Here is a 17,112-nt window from a genome sequence, read left to right as displayed (position 1 = left end):
GCACACCGGAGCAAAAAATAATCTAACACACACGCCGATTGTTTATTTTGGGATGAAGTCAATGAGACGTGTTTTTATTTTGAACAAAAAAAAATCTCATTACAAGCAAGCGGGGGGGGGGGGGGGGGTCATTTCTCCCGCTTGTAGTTGGACACGCGGCGACATGAAGTTACATGTCCCGCCTCTGCTGCTGCCGCCGCTGCTGCTGCGCGTGTGACGGTGACGCTCGCGTGTGCACGTGCGTGGACTCGCACCGCCGACGCAGATTTCCACGCGAGCCTCTGTTCAGGGCGCCTATTTTGGGAGCCTCCAGGGCACGCGCCCCCACCACCACCACCATCCACCCCCCGCTCGCCCCGGCACTGGAGGCCCGGGAGCTTTTTAATAGCGGCGAGCGCCCGGAATAACGAGAGGTCACCGGCTTGAATCCGCTGCTGCGATGCAGTCGTTTCATCGGTCGCATTCGGCGGGGATTTACTCGAAATTCCGTCGACAGGGACGCACCCAGAGGCTTCTGAAGGTCCGGGCAGATCGCCACGTGGCCTTCCAAACCCCCCCCCACCTCCTCCTCCCCCTTATTCATTCGTGACAATATCAATACAAAGCAGGCCCCATAGGCGGCCCTATTTTGTGTGAGACTTGGGAGAAAATTGCACCTTGACTTCTCACAAACGGATACTCGTTTTATTGACCCTATCGGGACGCGTGGTGTGATGAGTCAACATATGACTGGGATTTGAACTCGTAGAAACCTTCCAATGGAGCACGCCACCCCCTGCCTCGATGGCAAATCGTTCAGCATACGCTTTGTTACTTTAGGAAGCGTTTGAAATCGTCGTGTTAATACGTGTAAAGTCAAGAGAGGGGCTGGAGAAGATCCATACTCACACCAGACCTGGCTCCCAGTGCCTGAAGGTTGTTTTGTAGGGTTAAAGAACTGCTTGTGATGGAATGTGACTCACAAGTGAAGTTACAGCACGTGAACCATGTACTCGTGTCAAAGCAACGCTGCTGAAGTGACGCGCTCCCAGAAGGCATTGCGGCTGATGCTTTGTGTAAAGGATATACTTTGAGTTTTTTTTTTTACGGGGAGAGACAAATATAGGAAGGAGGCTTTTTTATGTTGTGCTGTAGATTAAACCCTTGGGACATCAATTATGGTGGTGGTGGTGATGATGATGATAGTCGTGATGCTGATCGTGGTGATGATGGTGGTGGTGATGATGGTGATGGTGGTGATGATGGTGTTGGTGATGATGGTGATGATGATGGTGATGATAATGGTGGTAATGATGGTGATGATGGTGAGGATAATGGTGATGATAATGGTGGTGATGATGGTGATGATAATAGTGGTGATAATGGTGGTAATGATGGTGATGATGGTGATGATGGTGGTGGTGATGGTGGTGATGATGGTGGTGGTGATGATGGTGATGATGATGATGATGGTGGTGATGATGGTGAGGATAATGGTGATGATAATGGTGGTGATGATGGTGATGATTATGATGATGGTGATGATGGTGATAATGGTGGTAATGATGGTGATGATGGTGATGATGATGGTGATGATAATGGTGGTAATGATGGTGATGATGGTGATGATGGTGGTGGTGATGGTGGTGATGATGGTGGTGGTGATGATGGTGATGATGATGATGGTGGTGATGATGGTGAGGATAATGGTGATGATAATGGTGGTGATGATGGTGATGATTATGATGATGGTGATGATGGTGATAATGGTGGTGATGATGGTGATGATGATGGTGATGATAATGATGGTGATGATGATCATGGTGATGATGATTAATCGAGTGCGATGTCAACATCTTATGGGGTCCACCTAGAGAAACCGTGAAGCTTCATCCAGGCAACTCACCGCTCTCTCTCTCTCTCCGTGTCCTACCACTTTATTTTTTAATCATACAGTTAATTGCTCGCAGCATTTATATCCAAGTGGGGATTCCTCCAATTCTGCTAAAGAGCTCCTTAATTAATCACACGGTCAATCAACCAAGCACAGCAGTGTCAATGCTCTCACCTTTTCACGTTTTCCAACTAATTTGGCAAGCGCCATATGAATCTGCTCCATCCATCCGTTTACCCGTCTGTCCATCTGTTTGGAGCGGCAGTGTCGCGCTACAAAGCCGGTGACCCGGCTTCGATTACCACTCACCGCTCAACACCAGTAACGATTATTTGAACCGGTCCTGGGCCTCCTCTAGGTTGACTCAGCCTCAAATGAGTATCTGGTGCGGTGTGTCAATATTGTTACTTAGGGAGACATAGGCGGCCGGGTGTGGTGCTTGCCACCCATACCCTTGTGTGCCATGCCGGCCTTCATAGGTGCTTGCTAACAGCACTTGCCCCTACAGTCTGTTAAAGGCTACATGGGGAATCTTTGCCTTTGGAGGGGTGAAGTAGTTGGGAGCTGAGAGGATGGCGTGTGCAAGGTTCTTAGTTCCACTCCCGTTCAGGAGTTAGGATTAGCCCATCATCTCACCAGGGCCTATAAAATAGCTATCACTTCGTGGCAAAGTGAAAAGTGGTTTGCAATTCGTAATTGAATTGGCCCTGTCAAGGGAATGTGGAATTGTGACCGCCAGCTGACGAATGGTACGAGCATCCCCCTCCTCGTTTGTCCAAGTGAGAGACACTTTGACCTTTGATCCGAGGGATCGTGTTGGCATATGGTGCAAAGGGAGAGAGAGACGGAGAGACGACCGCGTCAATCGTGAACGCTGGTGCCCAGTGACAGAAAGGCACGGGCGCACGCTCGCAGGCGGTCTCGCAATGCTTCGCCGGCTTCATTCGAACTCTTTTCTGCGCGGACGAAGACGCGTAAGCGCCGTCGTACGCGCTCGGACCCGTTGCTTTCTGTGCGTGTGCGGTGTGCGGGCTGTATAAGGCGGCACGCTGCACTGTACAGGGTGGTCCACGTGTCTTTAATTCTCGACAACTTAATATTGGTTTAAAGTTAAGGTTTCAATTAAGACAGAAATGAATTTGGAAAGGAAGAAAAAAAATGTTAGGGGTATATTGATTTGGGGGGGGGGGGGGGCGGGGGTGGTGTTCACAAGACATGTGGACCACCCTTGCACTATGAACTTGGCGGCCTGAGTTCGATTCCCGGCCATGGCTTAAACATCAAGGGGCGAGTGATGTCTGAAGCAGCCGTGGCGCACATGTCACTCACTTGACCAACCCGCAGCGACCGAAATAGGTGAAGTATGGTTCCACAACCCATGCCCCCCCGTGACCAACGAAAAGTAGTGGGAGTGGGCCTTCATCCAGCAGTGGATGGGTAAACAGTTCTTCGTTAATGACCGCTCCTCGTTACAACGATCGTCATCAGCCAGTGTGACAAGGCGAACCGGTACACAAAAACACCCCAACAGGAGTGCAAAATAGCGAATAAGTAAATATGCTAATTGTTTTTTTACCCTTCTATCTGGCAACAAAACTGACACCTTTTTTACGAGGAGTCATGTTTGCATAGCCCACAATACCTGCAGTCATAATGCAAACAAAAAACACAACTCTGATAATGTATGCACTGTTCTTGAAGTTGATTGGTCCACACCCGAGACAGCTTTTCTTAGAGCCTAGTCTCACATGGTGTTGGACCAGATGATGCCAAAAGGCGCACAACTCAAAGACAATGCACCATCAGAGTATGAGAGCTCGGGGTAAGCATTTACACCATTGGTACCTCATTTGCCAGTAAAAAATATGATAATTGTGTTTTTACCCTTTATCTGGCAACAAAACTGACACCTTTTTTACGAGGAGTCATATATATAAATAAATACGTCGATTCCATAAGTCAGATTGTTCAACACTCAAGGCGAGCTTGCAGTGGTCACCGGTTCGAGTGTCTTCACCCCCAATCCCGCACACCTCTGTCCGTGAGTCGCTCGGGTGAAGTGTCAGGTGCAAGGCGCCACGGTAGCTAGGAGATGTTAGCTACCTCGCCTGGTATACAGGAGGTCGTGGGTTCCACCCCAACACTGGCGCCTGCTGTTGTATATTTGGAGTTTGCGTGTCTCTCGCTTCGCGTTCGCGGGGATTTTTTCCCGGACTTTCCCTCCACATTTAGAATCAACATCACGCGTTCGGAGCATTTGGCTGCTGCTACAGATTTCTACGTGGTGATGAGCCACTTCGTTGAGCTATCGTTTGTGGGCCAGGCCGCTTCTGAGAAAACAGCTAGACAGCTCAGTGGCCCTACCTGGTCAAATAAACAAATCAACATGAAACAATGGTTTAGTTTGAGTTTAGTTCAAGGTTCGGCGCACCTCTTCCAAGGTGTCTGGCCGGCGTGGAAGAGGAGGCCAAGCACCCCCCCAGAGACGCCTCCGGCGGAGTTCCTTCTGCCAGCAGGCACGGGCGTGGGGGACATTGCAGGGCTGCACCCTTTCACATCATAAATCAGACTGTGTTCCCCGTACGCACTTCAGGAATGCCAAACAAGGGATTGCAATCGACGAATGAAAAGTCTTCGGTCATCGCAGACCGATGACTTTTGACAGGTGACCCGTCCTCAGTGGCGTTTATAAGCAGCTTGCAATTGTCAGGGGCAATATTAATCACCCCACTTGTCCCTGGCGGTGGTGGGTTCAGCTGGGGGAGCGTGGCGGCGATGGCGGCAGGAACGAGGCCTGTGGAACAGCAGCAGCAAACGACGCGACGGCTTTGACATTTGACGTTTGGCAGAGGCCGGAGGCTCTCGGTCGAACGGTGGCGGCGGGTGGGGGGGGGGGGGCGGCTTCCCAGGCGGAGGCTGCACACTCTCGAGGGTGTGGGCAGACAGGCGGGCGTTGTGTGTGGCAGTACCGTTATACCAAGGCCGTAATTATAATTAATATTGGGGGACACACACACCCCCCAATATTAAAATATGCTCAAAATGTCCCCCCCAATATATTGCTTTAATATAGATTTCTGTTTATATGATTGTGGTTATGGTTGTACTTTATTAATCTCTAATCTCTGCCATTAAAACACAATGAAACAAGAAAAGGTAATAAGGAAAAACACAGCAATGTAATACAATACACTATTTGACATTATTGTAAAAAATAAAGTCCATCCTATGTGTTAGTGAATTTTAAAAATATTTTAGGCAGGAAATTCGTTTTAAAATTTAGATTTTTTTTTCTGGGGGGGGGGGCGGACCCCCAGACCCCTGGAAGATTTGGTCCCCCCCAATGTTGACTCCATGGCTACGGCCTTGGCTTCTGCGGCCGTCTGGAACGCTTCTTCCGATTATTCGGAAGCCGCTTTAGCTGTGCACTTTTAGACCATCTAGATTGGAAACTCGTTTCTTTGGAACTGCTCCTTGTGTTTAGTTTGTTGTCCTCCCCCCGGGACCTCTGATGAGGACGGTTTGCTGCATACTGTGGAAAATAAGTTCAACATTTACATACGTGTGGGGCTATGTGGCTGCATGCAAATATTGATATATTTAATCTCCACAATGTATGCCTGTTCAAGGGATGTCGTTGATTTTTGGATTACTGTAATTTACAAAAAAAAAATGTTGGCATATCCATAAAAGTTTTAATTATCTGGACATGATCTGAAAATATGACATCACAATAAGAGACATCACTCCCATGGCATCACGTCCATGCTTTTCCCGCCAAAAGGGCCATCACGTGACAGGATTTTGACGGTGCTGCACTAAACGATTTTTTTATTTTACCAGTTAAGGTCCACTGAGCTATATACAGATGGCGACAAATGACAGCCCAACGAAGTGTTTCATCACGTGGAATTTAAAGCAGCCAAATACTCTGAACTTAAATAATTGGTCGCTAACAGCACTTGCCCCGATAGCCTACCTGCATTCACCACGGCAGCGGTAGGGCAGGCAAAAATAAAACATCTGTATTATCCATGGCTCCATTCTTACAATTATTTGCGATGTCACCCCCCCCCCCCCCCGCGCATTGAGCAAAACCGCTTTACAACGCGGGCAAGAGGACTCGGCTCAGCAAATTCCTGCAGCTATCCGCAATATTTTCCTCCGCAGATAAAAGGAGCAAGATCGCTGATAATTCTGCGAATAATATGATCTGCGATGTTGGTCACCGGTATCGCCGCGGCCAGGAGGGGTTCTGTTCGTTGTCCGCGTCGTGCTGCGTTTACGCGGAGCGGTGGCGCAGTGGTGAGCGCACTGAGCCACCCGAGTTCAACTCCACATCATGACCAACATGTGGCGGATATTTAAACCGGTCCTGGGCCCCCGCTAGGCAGTGCCGGATTAAGCTAGTGCGGGGCCTGTAGAAAATGTTATGAAGTGGCCCTGAATGAAAAAAAACATTAATATTCAAACACAAATTTTTTACTTGCGTAGTAAAGTAATTGTATTTTTCATTTGCTATACAGCTGGATAATACCACAAATCGCTAACCTTAAACACCCAGTCGTTCATAAAAGTTGAAGGTGGCTTCGTACCATAGTAATAGAGCAAGTGCAGAATCACTGAACCGGAATTGATAGCTTGAAAGCATTTAGCGCGGGGCCCTTGAAAGTGCGGCGTCCGTAGCATATGTAGCTACTTTTGCTACTAGGATAATCCGGCACTGCCACTAGGTCGACTCAGCCTTGAATGTGGTGTGTAAACATCCACACTTGGGAGACAAATGTGGCCGGGCGTGGTGTTGGCCACCCACTACCTTGTTGGCCTTCATAGGTGCTCGCTGACAGAGATTTTTGTTTTTGAGTTTCATCGCATTGTTACCTGTCTGGTCGTGTACATTCCGTATTCTCTGGATTATCAGACGTGCTGTGTTCACTTTAAAGCACACCGTTTGCGGGTGCGTCTTTCTTTTCGGGGTGTCCTATAATCAGGAGAATACGGCACATATGCACGTGTATGTACTTAATGTGTAAGTGCACAGGATGTGTGTGTGTGTGTCAAATAATATTCGCAATGGACTCTTGCCTGGTTGAGTACGGAACAATGAATTGAAATGCGAGAGGTGACACTTGAAGCGGTGGTGCACGGATACCTCGGAGGAATGGAAGTATCTTGGGAATGCATTGTGTTGTCCAGAGGTGGAACACGTGGGGAAGTAAGTCTATAAACAGGGCACTCTTTAAACAAAGCTCAAACAAGTTCACGGAGGATGTGGAATGTTGTGTTTGGTTAAAGCCCCTGTTAAGTTTCAAAAAATGCCTTGCACCTACGTGTAAAATGCCTATCTAGAACCCAAAGGAATTCCACAAGACAGATCTCAAGAGATAGGCTTTACGATTCGTTGCAAGACTATTTTAAAGGTTTGTAAAATATCTTCGGCAGGCAAGGTGGTACATGCTCCCCTGCTGGTAATCCAGCTCCGAAGAGGCGTACACACTCGCCAATGATGCTGTGGCCTTAAAAGGAAAATTTCGAAGAGGTGACTTTTGGGGCAATTTAATCATGATTATCTCACGCTTAAGATTTTATATTGTGCCAGTTCATGCAAATTACATCTTACAATCACTGAGGCACCACAGACGAGATCTAAAGCTGCCAACAATTGCTCTGCAATTCTCTACATATTAAAATGTTCTCAGCCACGAGTGAGTGTTTATTATACATGTGGGATCACCCGGAGAAAACCCACGCGTGCGAGGGGGCAACGCTCTATCCCACACAGAAGGTGACCGATGACATTCGCCCACTCTTCGCTGTACCGTGTTTGGCTGGCAAGCCAGGATATGACCAGTGCCGGATTAAGCTAGTGCGGGGCCTGTAGCATATATTATAAAGAGGCCCTAAATTAACAAAAAAACATCAATCTTAAAACACATACATTTTTTACTTGCATAGTAAAGTAATTGTATTCTTTTTTACTTGCTATACAGCCAGATAATACGACAAATCGCTAACATTAAACACCCAGTCGTTCATAAACGTTGAAGGCGGTATAGTACTACATTAATAGAGCAAGTGCAGAATCACTGAACCGGAATTTGGTTAAAGGCGTGAAAGTGCGGGGCCCGTAGCATATGTAGCTACGTTTGCTACTCGGATAATGCTGGCGCTGGGTATGGCACGAGAAGCTGAACAGCATCTGTGTGTGCTTCACCAACCCCTCGCATCACGTAGTGATGGATTGCAGGCCACGTGCATAGCCATATCACCCTTCTCCATAGCACGTAGGTGCCATTGCCCCGTGAGGTCGACTATTATAAACATGCTTTTCTTCTTTCAAGGCCACACACAGTGTTATTGACGATTCTGTTGAGTTGTGTTTGTTTGTGCACCGCTGCCAACACAGCAGCAGCAGCAAACAGTGCATTCTACGAGCTGTGATTGTTGGGTCACGCACAGAACAAGCATCACACACCTTAAATTTCGATTTAAAGCTTTCGTGACTGCAGGGATTCATGGTTCTTTCGGTAAAGTCACGTAGAATGGAAATAATAAAATAATAAAAATAAAACATGATGTTAAATATTTATTATTTTATTATTTCCAGTGATGGATTGCAGGCTGGAAATAATAAAATAATAAAAAGAAAACATTATATTTTATTTTTATTATTTTATTATTCCCATTCTACGTGACTTTACCGAAAGAACCAAGAAGATCACACACCTTCCTTCGCAAGATGGTGTTTTCATCTCGGTGTGATCCAACAACCCTAACTACTTTGTCACCTATATTACGACACTTATCAATCGGGCTGGGTGGCACTGTGGTCAGTATCGGCGGCCTCACAATTGCACGGCATGAAATTCAAATCTCGGCGGCGGTTCAACTCGTGAAACCCTCGGTATCTTAAAAAATAAAAATAGTACCAGAGTGCTCGTTCTGGAGATGGAACCGCACCTACAATGGTCACGCTACGTACGGTGCGAAAGAAGTTCAACGCACACAGTGGCCCTCACATCGCGGGAATGTGGAATTTCCACCACTGGCGCAGAGACGCCAACGGAGTAGAGTGCCCCCCCCCCCCGCCCCCATCCAGCGGAGAAGAGAGAAGTCCAATTTTGTCTTTGATTGGCGCTCTGAGAAGAGGCCTAAGGCTCACCTTTCTGAAGCAGCATTTGCATTCGCTCAGAGGTTTTTTTTGCGTGCAAATGAAAAGATTTCAATAAAGTTCTCTATTTATGAGTTGCGTATGCAATTAGATTGTAATATTATTCGTTTTTAAAACAAATATTTTTCCTGTAACGTAATTCGCCACAACATTTAGCCAATCGTATAAATTCGTTCACACTTACAATATGCCAGCTGTTCAAGGTAAACGCAGAGGTGCTGAAATAAGGGCAAGAATGTGTGTGTGTGTCAGCGAACAGGAATGTCGCCGGTGTTTATAACACTGCTACATTGTGTATACACACGTACGGCGTTCGTGTGTCCGCTGTGCGTGCAAGATTTTTTTTATGGGGACCAGTGTGTGTTTTTGCGCGGCAAGCGGTGTCAAAGGGCAGGTTCTTCGCTCACCGAACGCGGGAAACGCGTCCCGAAAAATTGGGGGCGCGCAAAAAACAAATTCGTTAGGCGTACACGGCACCGTCACCATAACCCACAATGCACCGCAGGAGACAGCTGCCTGCGGAGTAGGAGCGCATGGAGTGCACACGCAATGGTGTCCCGCGTCCGAGGAGCACAGTAGCCCCATCTGGGTGAATTCACACCGCGCGTTTGGGTGACTTTTGGGGAGGAATAGGTCAGCACCAAACCCCCCCCCCCCCCCGTATACGCGAAAAACCGGACCCCGCAAAAGGCGCTGCAATCCCTGTCCCATCTTTTGATAAAAAAATTCTAGATTTGAAGCTTTCGTGACTGCAAGGATTCATATTCGGTAAAGTTACCGAAAAAACCTAAAAAACCTATGAAAACAAAACAATGTTGACGTGTTGATTTGTCTGGGCTACCTCTGTGGTGGCCCTGGCCTAAAATGTGGACTGCTGGCGAAAAACGTAATACGCCAAAATGAAAGACACCTTTGGGATTTTACTGAAATGGATTTCAACCCCAGGTGAAAATGTCACGAAATATATTGTGTGCGCCTGGTCACTTCGGGGGAAGACATCGGAGGCTGGAAGTATGTATCTTGCTCAGTAGCCACTATTAGATACATATTCATATGCCAGGTAAAAAAAAACTTAAAAAACTTAATCAGAAAAGATACAAATTGTTTTACATCTCCATCAGGCCCCATGGCGTCGGTGCAGTCCCCAACTCTTACCATCCACTCCACCTCTCGACCAGCCTCTCCATTAATGTGCTATGAAGTAGAGCCATTGCCCGAAACGTCGCTTGCTATATATATATTCTTTTTTATTTTCAAGGCCTAACAATGGTGTTATCGACCAACGCGCTGAGTTATTTTTAGTTTTTTGCACCAATGCCAACGCCGCGCGATTGGCAAAGAATGTGTTCTCAGAGCTGCGGTTGTTGGGTCACGCACAGGGAACCAAGCATCACACACCTCTCTTCACGGGATGACGTTCTCTTCTCTATGTGATCCACTAACCCTAACTACTTGGTCACTACATTATGTATTCAGTCTTCTACCCATTTTTGCCATTCTGCCCAGATAGAATAGGTGCTTGCTGACAGAATCAGAATGTGTATTAACACCGGAGGAATCCGATGAGCTATAAAGCTCTTTTTCACAAGTGTCCATGAGGCTTGGACCCGTGTGAGCCTACGTTGTCGTGTCTCCCTGGACCAAACGAGCACGAGGCGGCTGCTGCCGCTAGCTCTGATCCACCGGTGGACATTCCACATTCCTACAGCAGGACTTTGTACTCATCCACTTTTGACTTCCCCCCACAGTGGTACTCATTTTATCAGCCCGTGCGTATACAATTAAGTGGTGGAGGCTGCGCACTTATGAGTTCCTGCAGTCACGAAAGTTTAAAGTAAAAATTTACGTTAATTTGATTATTCATTGTTACGCGGACAAACACTCTGTGCGGGACATTCAAAGTTGCCTCATCAGGGGTAAGAGGCCTCTGTTGAGAGCAACTTCAGAAGTAGTTCTGTGACGTCAACCTCTGTCCTCTGAGAGTGCTGCGTAACGGTGCGCCGCTCACGGTGGAACATTCCAAAGCAGAAATGAGTTAATCTCTTGACACGGTGCCGATAGCACATTTGGAATAAAACCGGGGATAAAATAGATAACAATAATAATTATGTCAACTTGTAACGCGCCACCGCGCAGCGTCCGCTCGCTCGCGTACAGAGAGCGAGAACGACTCGGAGGCACGAGGAGGAGGAACCGCAGACGAGCGGGAAGGCAGCAGCAGCAAAAGCCACGCAATGAGCCGGCACCAAATTCCTCCTCCAAGCTCTGCCATCCTCTGTATATGAAGGTGTGATCGGCCAATGAATACGTGTGTGTACATGCGGGAGGAAACCGGAGCACCCAGAGAAACCTGGCAGTAGGAGTTTCACATTGTGCAAGTAAAATTGTGGTTTATTGCAACTGTTTTAACCACTGCATTTATACAAAAATAATCTGCCTCCTAAATCTTGGTTTTAATTTGCAATGTTTTATTTTTTCACGAGCCAATCAAACGCATCTAGTTTTTCACGGAAATCGTTTGCATTTGCAATTAATATTTTGCATACGGTGCAGCGGGTCCCAGCGATGAGGCAGTGTTGCCCATTTGTCTTCCCCTCCACACCGGAGATTGCACTCAGGGTGGTCTCGTGGTTATAAATACGTTTCCATCCTAACGGCTTGGAGTGCAAGAAACAAACACAGCCCTTCAGCAGCAGCAACAACAACAACAACCACCGTGTCTCTCTCTCACCTGTAAAGGCGCGTGCTACTTAACCCTTTCCCATTCCAATAACGTACGTGTACTTGGGTGTACGTCATCAGTTTTTCTTCCGAAGAAAAACTAAAACAAAGTAACTTCGTCCATAACGAGGCTCCCGCAAGGCCACGTGGGAGGGGCGTGTGGTGGAGTTTGGCGGTCGTGTCGCTACGGTTCTCTGCGGTGAGTAACAACGTCTTTAAAAACAACGGCGCTACGGCCTCTCTAAATGGGAATAACGCCGAACCGCTCGCGCGTTCCGAGACTCGGCGGTGAACTGGACACCCACCCAGCAACTTGCAGACGTCTCAGAACGGGAAAGGGTTAACAACACCGCCGGCTGTCAAACCCTGCGCGCCAAAGATGTCTCGCGTGGCGATGGGAAGTCGGAATTGTCAGGGGCGTAGCTGACCGTGAGCGACTCGTGTCTCCACAGGAGAGAAGAAGCAGACAGGAGGACATCGAGAACAAGAAGAGGGCGCTCGAAGATGAGAAGTTAAACCTGCAGCATTTCAAGGTGAGCGGGCGACCCGTGTGCGTGTACGTGCGCGCGCGCGCACCATCGCTACGAACCCGACGGCCCGAGTTCAATTCCCGCTCACGGTCGACGCCAGTGACAATTATTTAAACCGGTCCTGGGCCTCCCCGAGGTCGACTAAGACTCAAATGTGTACCTGGTGCGGTGAGTAAACATCACCACTCGGGTGCTGGCCACCCACTCCCTCGTGTGTCGTGCCAGCCTTCATAGGTGCTGCTCGCTAACAGCGTTTACCTCAACAGTCTGTTAAGGCTCGACTGGGGATCTAATGTACAATGGAATGGTGTTCTAATGTACGTGATCATTCAGGGCCACACACTGAAATGGGGTTCTAATGTAATGATCGTTCAGGGCCAGACACTGCAATGGGGTTCTAATGTAGTGATCATTCAGGGCCACACACAGAAATGGCGTTCTAATGTAGTGATCGTTCAGGGCCAGGCACTGCAATGGGGTTTTAATGTAGTGATCGTTCAGGGCCAGACACTGCAATGGTGTTCTAATGTAGTGATCGTTCAGGGCCACACACTTCAATGGTGTTCTAATGTACGTGAGCGCAGAGTATCCGTGACCAGTGAATAAACAACGGTGCAAGCTTCTTAAATCATCCCTCCTGCCCACCTCTGTCCACCGAGCAGTGTAAATGAGTACGCTACAGCCAGCCGATCGGCCGGTCGCGTGTGCGGTGGGGTAGAGCGTGGGCAACTCCCACCTCGTCCACGACGGCTGGCCAGCGTCGAAGGGCGGGTCAAAACACTCTGCCGAGGGCGGCTCTTGAGAGCTCCCTCTAGTCGAGGCACGAGCGCCAGCAGCGACGTGAGCGAGCGATATCAGGGCTGCACCTTTACCGTGACCCAATTTCAGAGCCATTCTTGTGACGCTCTAAGTCAGAGACAAAAGACAAGACAAAGATCCCCCGTATAGCCTTAACAGACTGTAGGGGCAAGTGCTGTTAGCGAGCACCTATGAAAGCCGGAACGGTACATGAGGGGGTGGGTGGGCCAGCACCACGCCCGACCGCCTTTGTCTCCCTAGCGGCGATGTTTACACACCGCACCAGGTACTCATTTGAGGCTGAGTCGACCTAGGGGAGGCCCAGGACCGGTTAAGATAATCGTCACTGGTGTTTGCCGTGAGCGGGAATCGAACCCGGGTCGCCAAGTTCGTAGTGCATGCTCGATCACGTGAGCCCACCCCCCCCCCCCCCCGGTCTTTACCGTAGCGCTCTGGAATTCCCACGCCAGATTGAGGACCGCAAATGAATATAAGTGCCGCGCAATGCCGTGCTTGTCGATGCGGCGACGCGAACTTGTTGAGTCCTTTCCTTTTCTGAGATAGTTTTACAACAATTATAGAGTAGTAGTAGGTTTTTACCCTTTAAACTGGTACAAAACTGACACCTTTATACAAGGCATCATGTTTGCAATAACCGCAACACAAGCAGTAAAAATGCAAACAAAAAGAAACAACTCTGATAATGGTAATGATATGCACTGTCCTTGAAGTTGATTGGTCCACACCCGAGACAGCTTTCCTTAGAGCCTAGTCTCCATTGCTGTTGGACCAGATGACCCTAAAAGGCGTACAACTCAAAACATTTATAAAATCGCACATAAGATGATAGCGGTCGCAATAAAGAAGTTGGTGGGGGGATGGTGTAGTTATAGCGGCACCGTGTTCAGAGTTGCGGTTGGCCGGTGACTCGGAGTGTTCGTAATGGCCGTGCCCGAGAGCATTGAGTCAGCACTGCCAAGGTGGGTGGCTGGGTTCAATGGCTCGAATAAGCCACTTCCACCAGGGTGGTGTACATCACCAGATTAGGTCGTCTCAGCTCACTCGGCAATAGAACATTTATCGCGAAAAATTGGTTTCGCCTTTAAATGGATCAGTGCCCAGCTCTCAGGGGGGGGGGGGGGGGGGGGCAGACTGCGGGGCATTCACTCATCTGCAAAAGCTGCAACGTGTGCAGAATAACCGCTCGTTTCAGACGCAAACCCTCGAGGGGTGTCAGTCCAGAGCTGCTGTGTAACTCCACAAAGTGGTATCCGCGACGCACGGAAGACAACCGAGAGCGGTGATTTGGCATTTTTTCTTGCAGGCTTTTTGTTACTTTTTTTGCTGGGGATTTGTATTTTTTTATATACTCGCACCATCACGACGTCCACGGATGGCTATAGCTCATGGCAGGGGTGGCCACAAAACCTTCTGACACTGCGAACCGCCGACCGACAAAACATCTGCATAGGGCCAACAGCGGACGAGACACGCAGGCCTTACGCGTGCGGTGAGCCGGTCACGTGGGGCGGTCACGTGGTTGAGTGGAGTTGGCCACCTCCGCTCGCAGTGAGATTTTTATTTTAAATTCTTTGGCACGTAAATTTCGATTTAAAGCTTTCGTGACTGCAGGGATTCATCTTCTTGGTTCTTTCGGTAAAGTCACGTAGAATGGAAATAATAAAATTAAAATAATACAATATAATAAAATAATTCTCACGACGTTTCGGCCACGACGCAAGCAGCCGTCATCAGGTGGAGAACAGCGTCTGTCGAGAAGACAGAGACTCTGTCTTCTCGACAGACCTGTTCTCTGTTCTCCACCTGAGCATGGCTGCTTGCGTTGTCGCCGAAACGTCGTGAGAATTATTTTATTATGTTTTATTTTTATTATTTTATTATTTCCATTCTTTGGCACGTGTCGTGTTACTTGCCAGATCTGACCACGTCCGTCTGGTGCTTGCCGAGCTGTATGAGCTTCCGATTGCCGAACGAATACATTTACAAGGTCGCGCTCATTACACACAAAGTGTTTGCCGCAAATGAACCACAATACTTTGCTGATCTTTTCAAGTAGCATCAATCATCATCGCGCAAACTCAGGTCATCCTCGCAGTGGCTTTTGGCTAACCATCGAACAAAGGCTGTCACTGCATCGCAAGTCTTGATATGTGCTTCTGCAGCCATATGGGACGCTCTTTCTTCTGATATTAGGAGGCCACTGGAGCAATGCACTTTTAAATACAAATGTAAAACTAAATTCTTTTGAACTGCAATTTTTGTTTAGTTTGTTGTCGTTCCCCCGCACCTCCGATTAACACGGTTGGCTACGTACGGTGTGAAAGAAGTTCAAAGTTCAACGTGCCTACGTACAATTTAGAAATCTGCGCGAGCACCTGGGGGAGTGGCCACGTCTGGCTCCACTGCCAAGGTTGAGCACCCCGGGCCGCTGCGGCTTCCGCAGATTGTTCCTTTTTCAAAGTTCACTGAAAAGTTACAAATTGGGATGCGTCTCTATCGAGCCGCACGTGCACTGTGACTCACGAGTCGCGGTTTGATATCCCCCCCCCCCCCAGCGTTTAATAGGCCACTGCTTTACTGATGACACTCGGAGGAGATTGACGCTGTGCCCTGCTTAACACGAGGAATCTACCTGAAAAAGATTGCTCCTGAAGATCTATTGGCTGATGGACGTAATGCTATTTAGTTCTGGCAGTGAAACAGAGCAGCTTTCAAAACGTATTTATTTCCAAACACTTAATCTGCCAAGACAGCGAGCGGTGATGTTGTGCATTCCAAACGGCGCTTTGCTATTGTAGGCAGAATGAGGAATGGAAAATTCTTCACTCCCTGCCTTGATGCCAAAAGGACATTTGGGATATAATCTGGTAAAAGAAAAATAAATTCAGAGCATCAGAATCAAGCCATTGCGTAACTATGAAAAAGATTGCATTCACGTTTCATCTTCACGGATTCCAGACTTGGTATTCTTCGTGTAAATATATTGTGGCACCTTACAGACTCTCATGCACTGCCAGCTTTCCCAGCATTCCTCTTTAAAACCAACAGTTTCCGGTTGCTAATTCCAAGTTGGCCGAGTGTAATCTCGTATATATAGACCGCGAATTAAGTTACAGTTGTCATTTGAACAACTGGATGCAACTGGGAGGAGAATCCAGTTATTGAGCCAATATCATGGACAGAGCTGAATGTCAGGAAGACCATGACCACCGAAGACTTTGAGAAAGGACAGAGAGAGAGAGTGTCTTAAAATGTACATCTCGGGTAAAATCGCGGGTGGCAATTTCGGCTATTGACGGAATTGCTCCTCGCGATTTTGGCTATGCGCGAATCTCATCTGGAGCTCCACAGGACTGCATCGAGAGAGAAAGTGATGAGATGAAGTGATGATATGAAAGTGAAGAGATGAAAGTGATGAGATGAAAGTGATGAGATGAGAGTGATGATATGAAAGTGATGAGATGAAAGTGAAGAGATGAAAGTGAAGAGATGAAAGTGAAGAGATGAAAGTGAAGAGATGAAAGTGAAGAGATGAAAGTGATAAGATGAAAGTGATGAAAGTGAAGAGATGAAAGTGAAGAGATGAAAGTGAAGAGATGAAAGTGAAGAGTTGGAAGTGAAGAGATGAAAGTGAAGAGATGAAAGTGAAGAGTTGGAAGTGAAGAGATGAAAGTGTTGAGATGGAAGTGATGAGATGAAAGTGATGAGATGAAAGTGATGAGATTAAGTGATGAGATGAAAGTGATGAGATGAAAGTGATGAGATGAAGTGATGAGATGGAGTGATGAGATGAAAGTGATGAGATGGAGTGATGAGATGAAAGTGAAGAGATGAAAGTAAAGAGATGAAAGTGATGAGATGAAAGTAAAGAGATGAAAGTGATGAGATGAAAGTGATGAGATGAAAGTGAAGAGATGAAAGTGAAGAGATGAAAGTGAAGAGATGAAAGTGAAGAGATGAAAGTGAAGAGATGAAAGTGATGAGATGGAGTGATGAGA

At 47.7% G+C, this 17,112-nt stretch overlaps 1 protein-coding gene across 1 annotated transcript in view; it reads left to right on the top strand.

Annotated features, from left to right (window-relative positions):
• The window catches only part of LOC133350751 (paralemmin-1-like), a 101,061-nt gene that overhangs the window by 55,041 nt on the left and 28,908 nt on the right, over positions 1–17,112 (top strand). The window contains exon 3 of the mRNA XM_061565476.1: positions 12,218–12,298. Coding sequence (XP_061421460.1) covers positions 12,218–12,298 — 81 coding nt within the window. The remainder of the gene's footprint in view (positions 1–12,217; positions 12,299–17,112) is intronic.

Source organism: Lethenteron reissneri, chromosome 4, assembly GCF_015708825.2.
Source record: "Lethenteron reissneri isolate LAM-NWPU_2019-01 chromosome 4, ASM1570882v1, whole genome shotgun sequence".
Taxonomy (NCBI): domain Eukaryota; kingdom Metazoa; phylum Chordata; class Hyperoartia; order Petromyzontiformes; family Petromyzontidae; genus Lethenteron; species Lethenteron reissneri.
The sequence above is the reverse complement of the archived record's forward strand: the minus strand, read 5'-3'. Positions and strand labels throughout refer to the sequence as shown.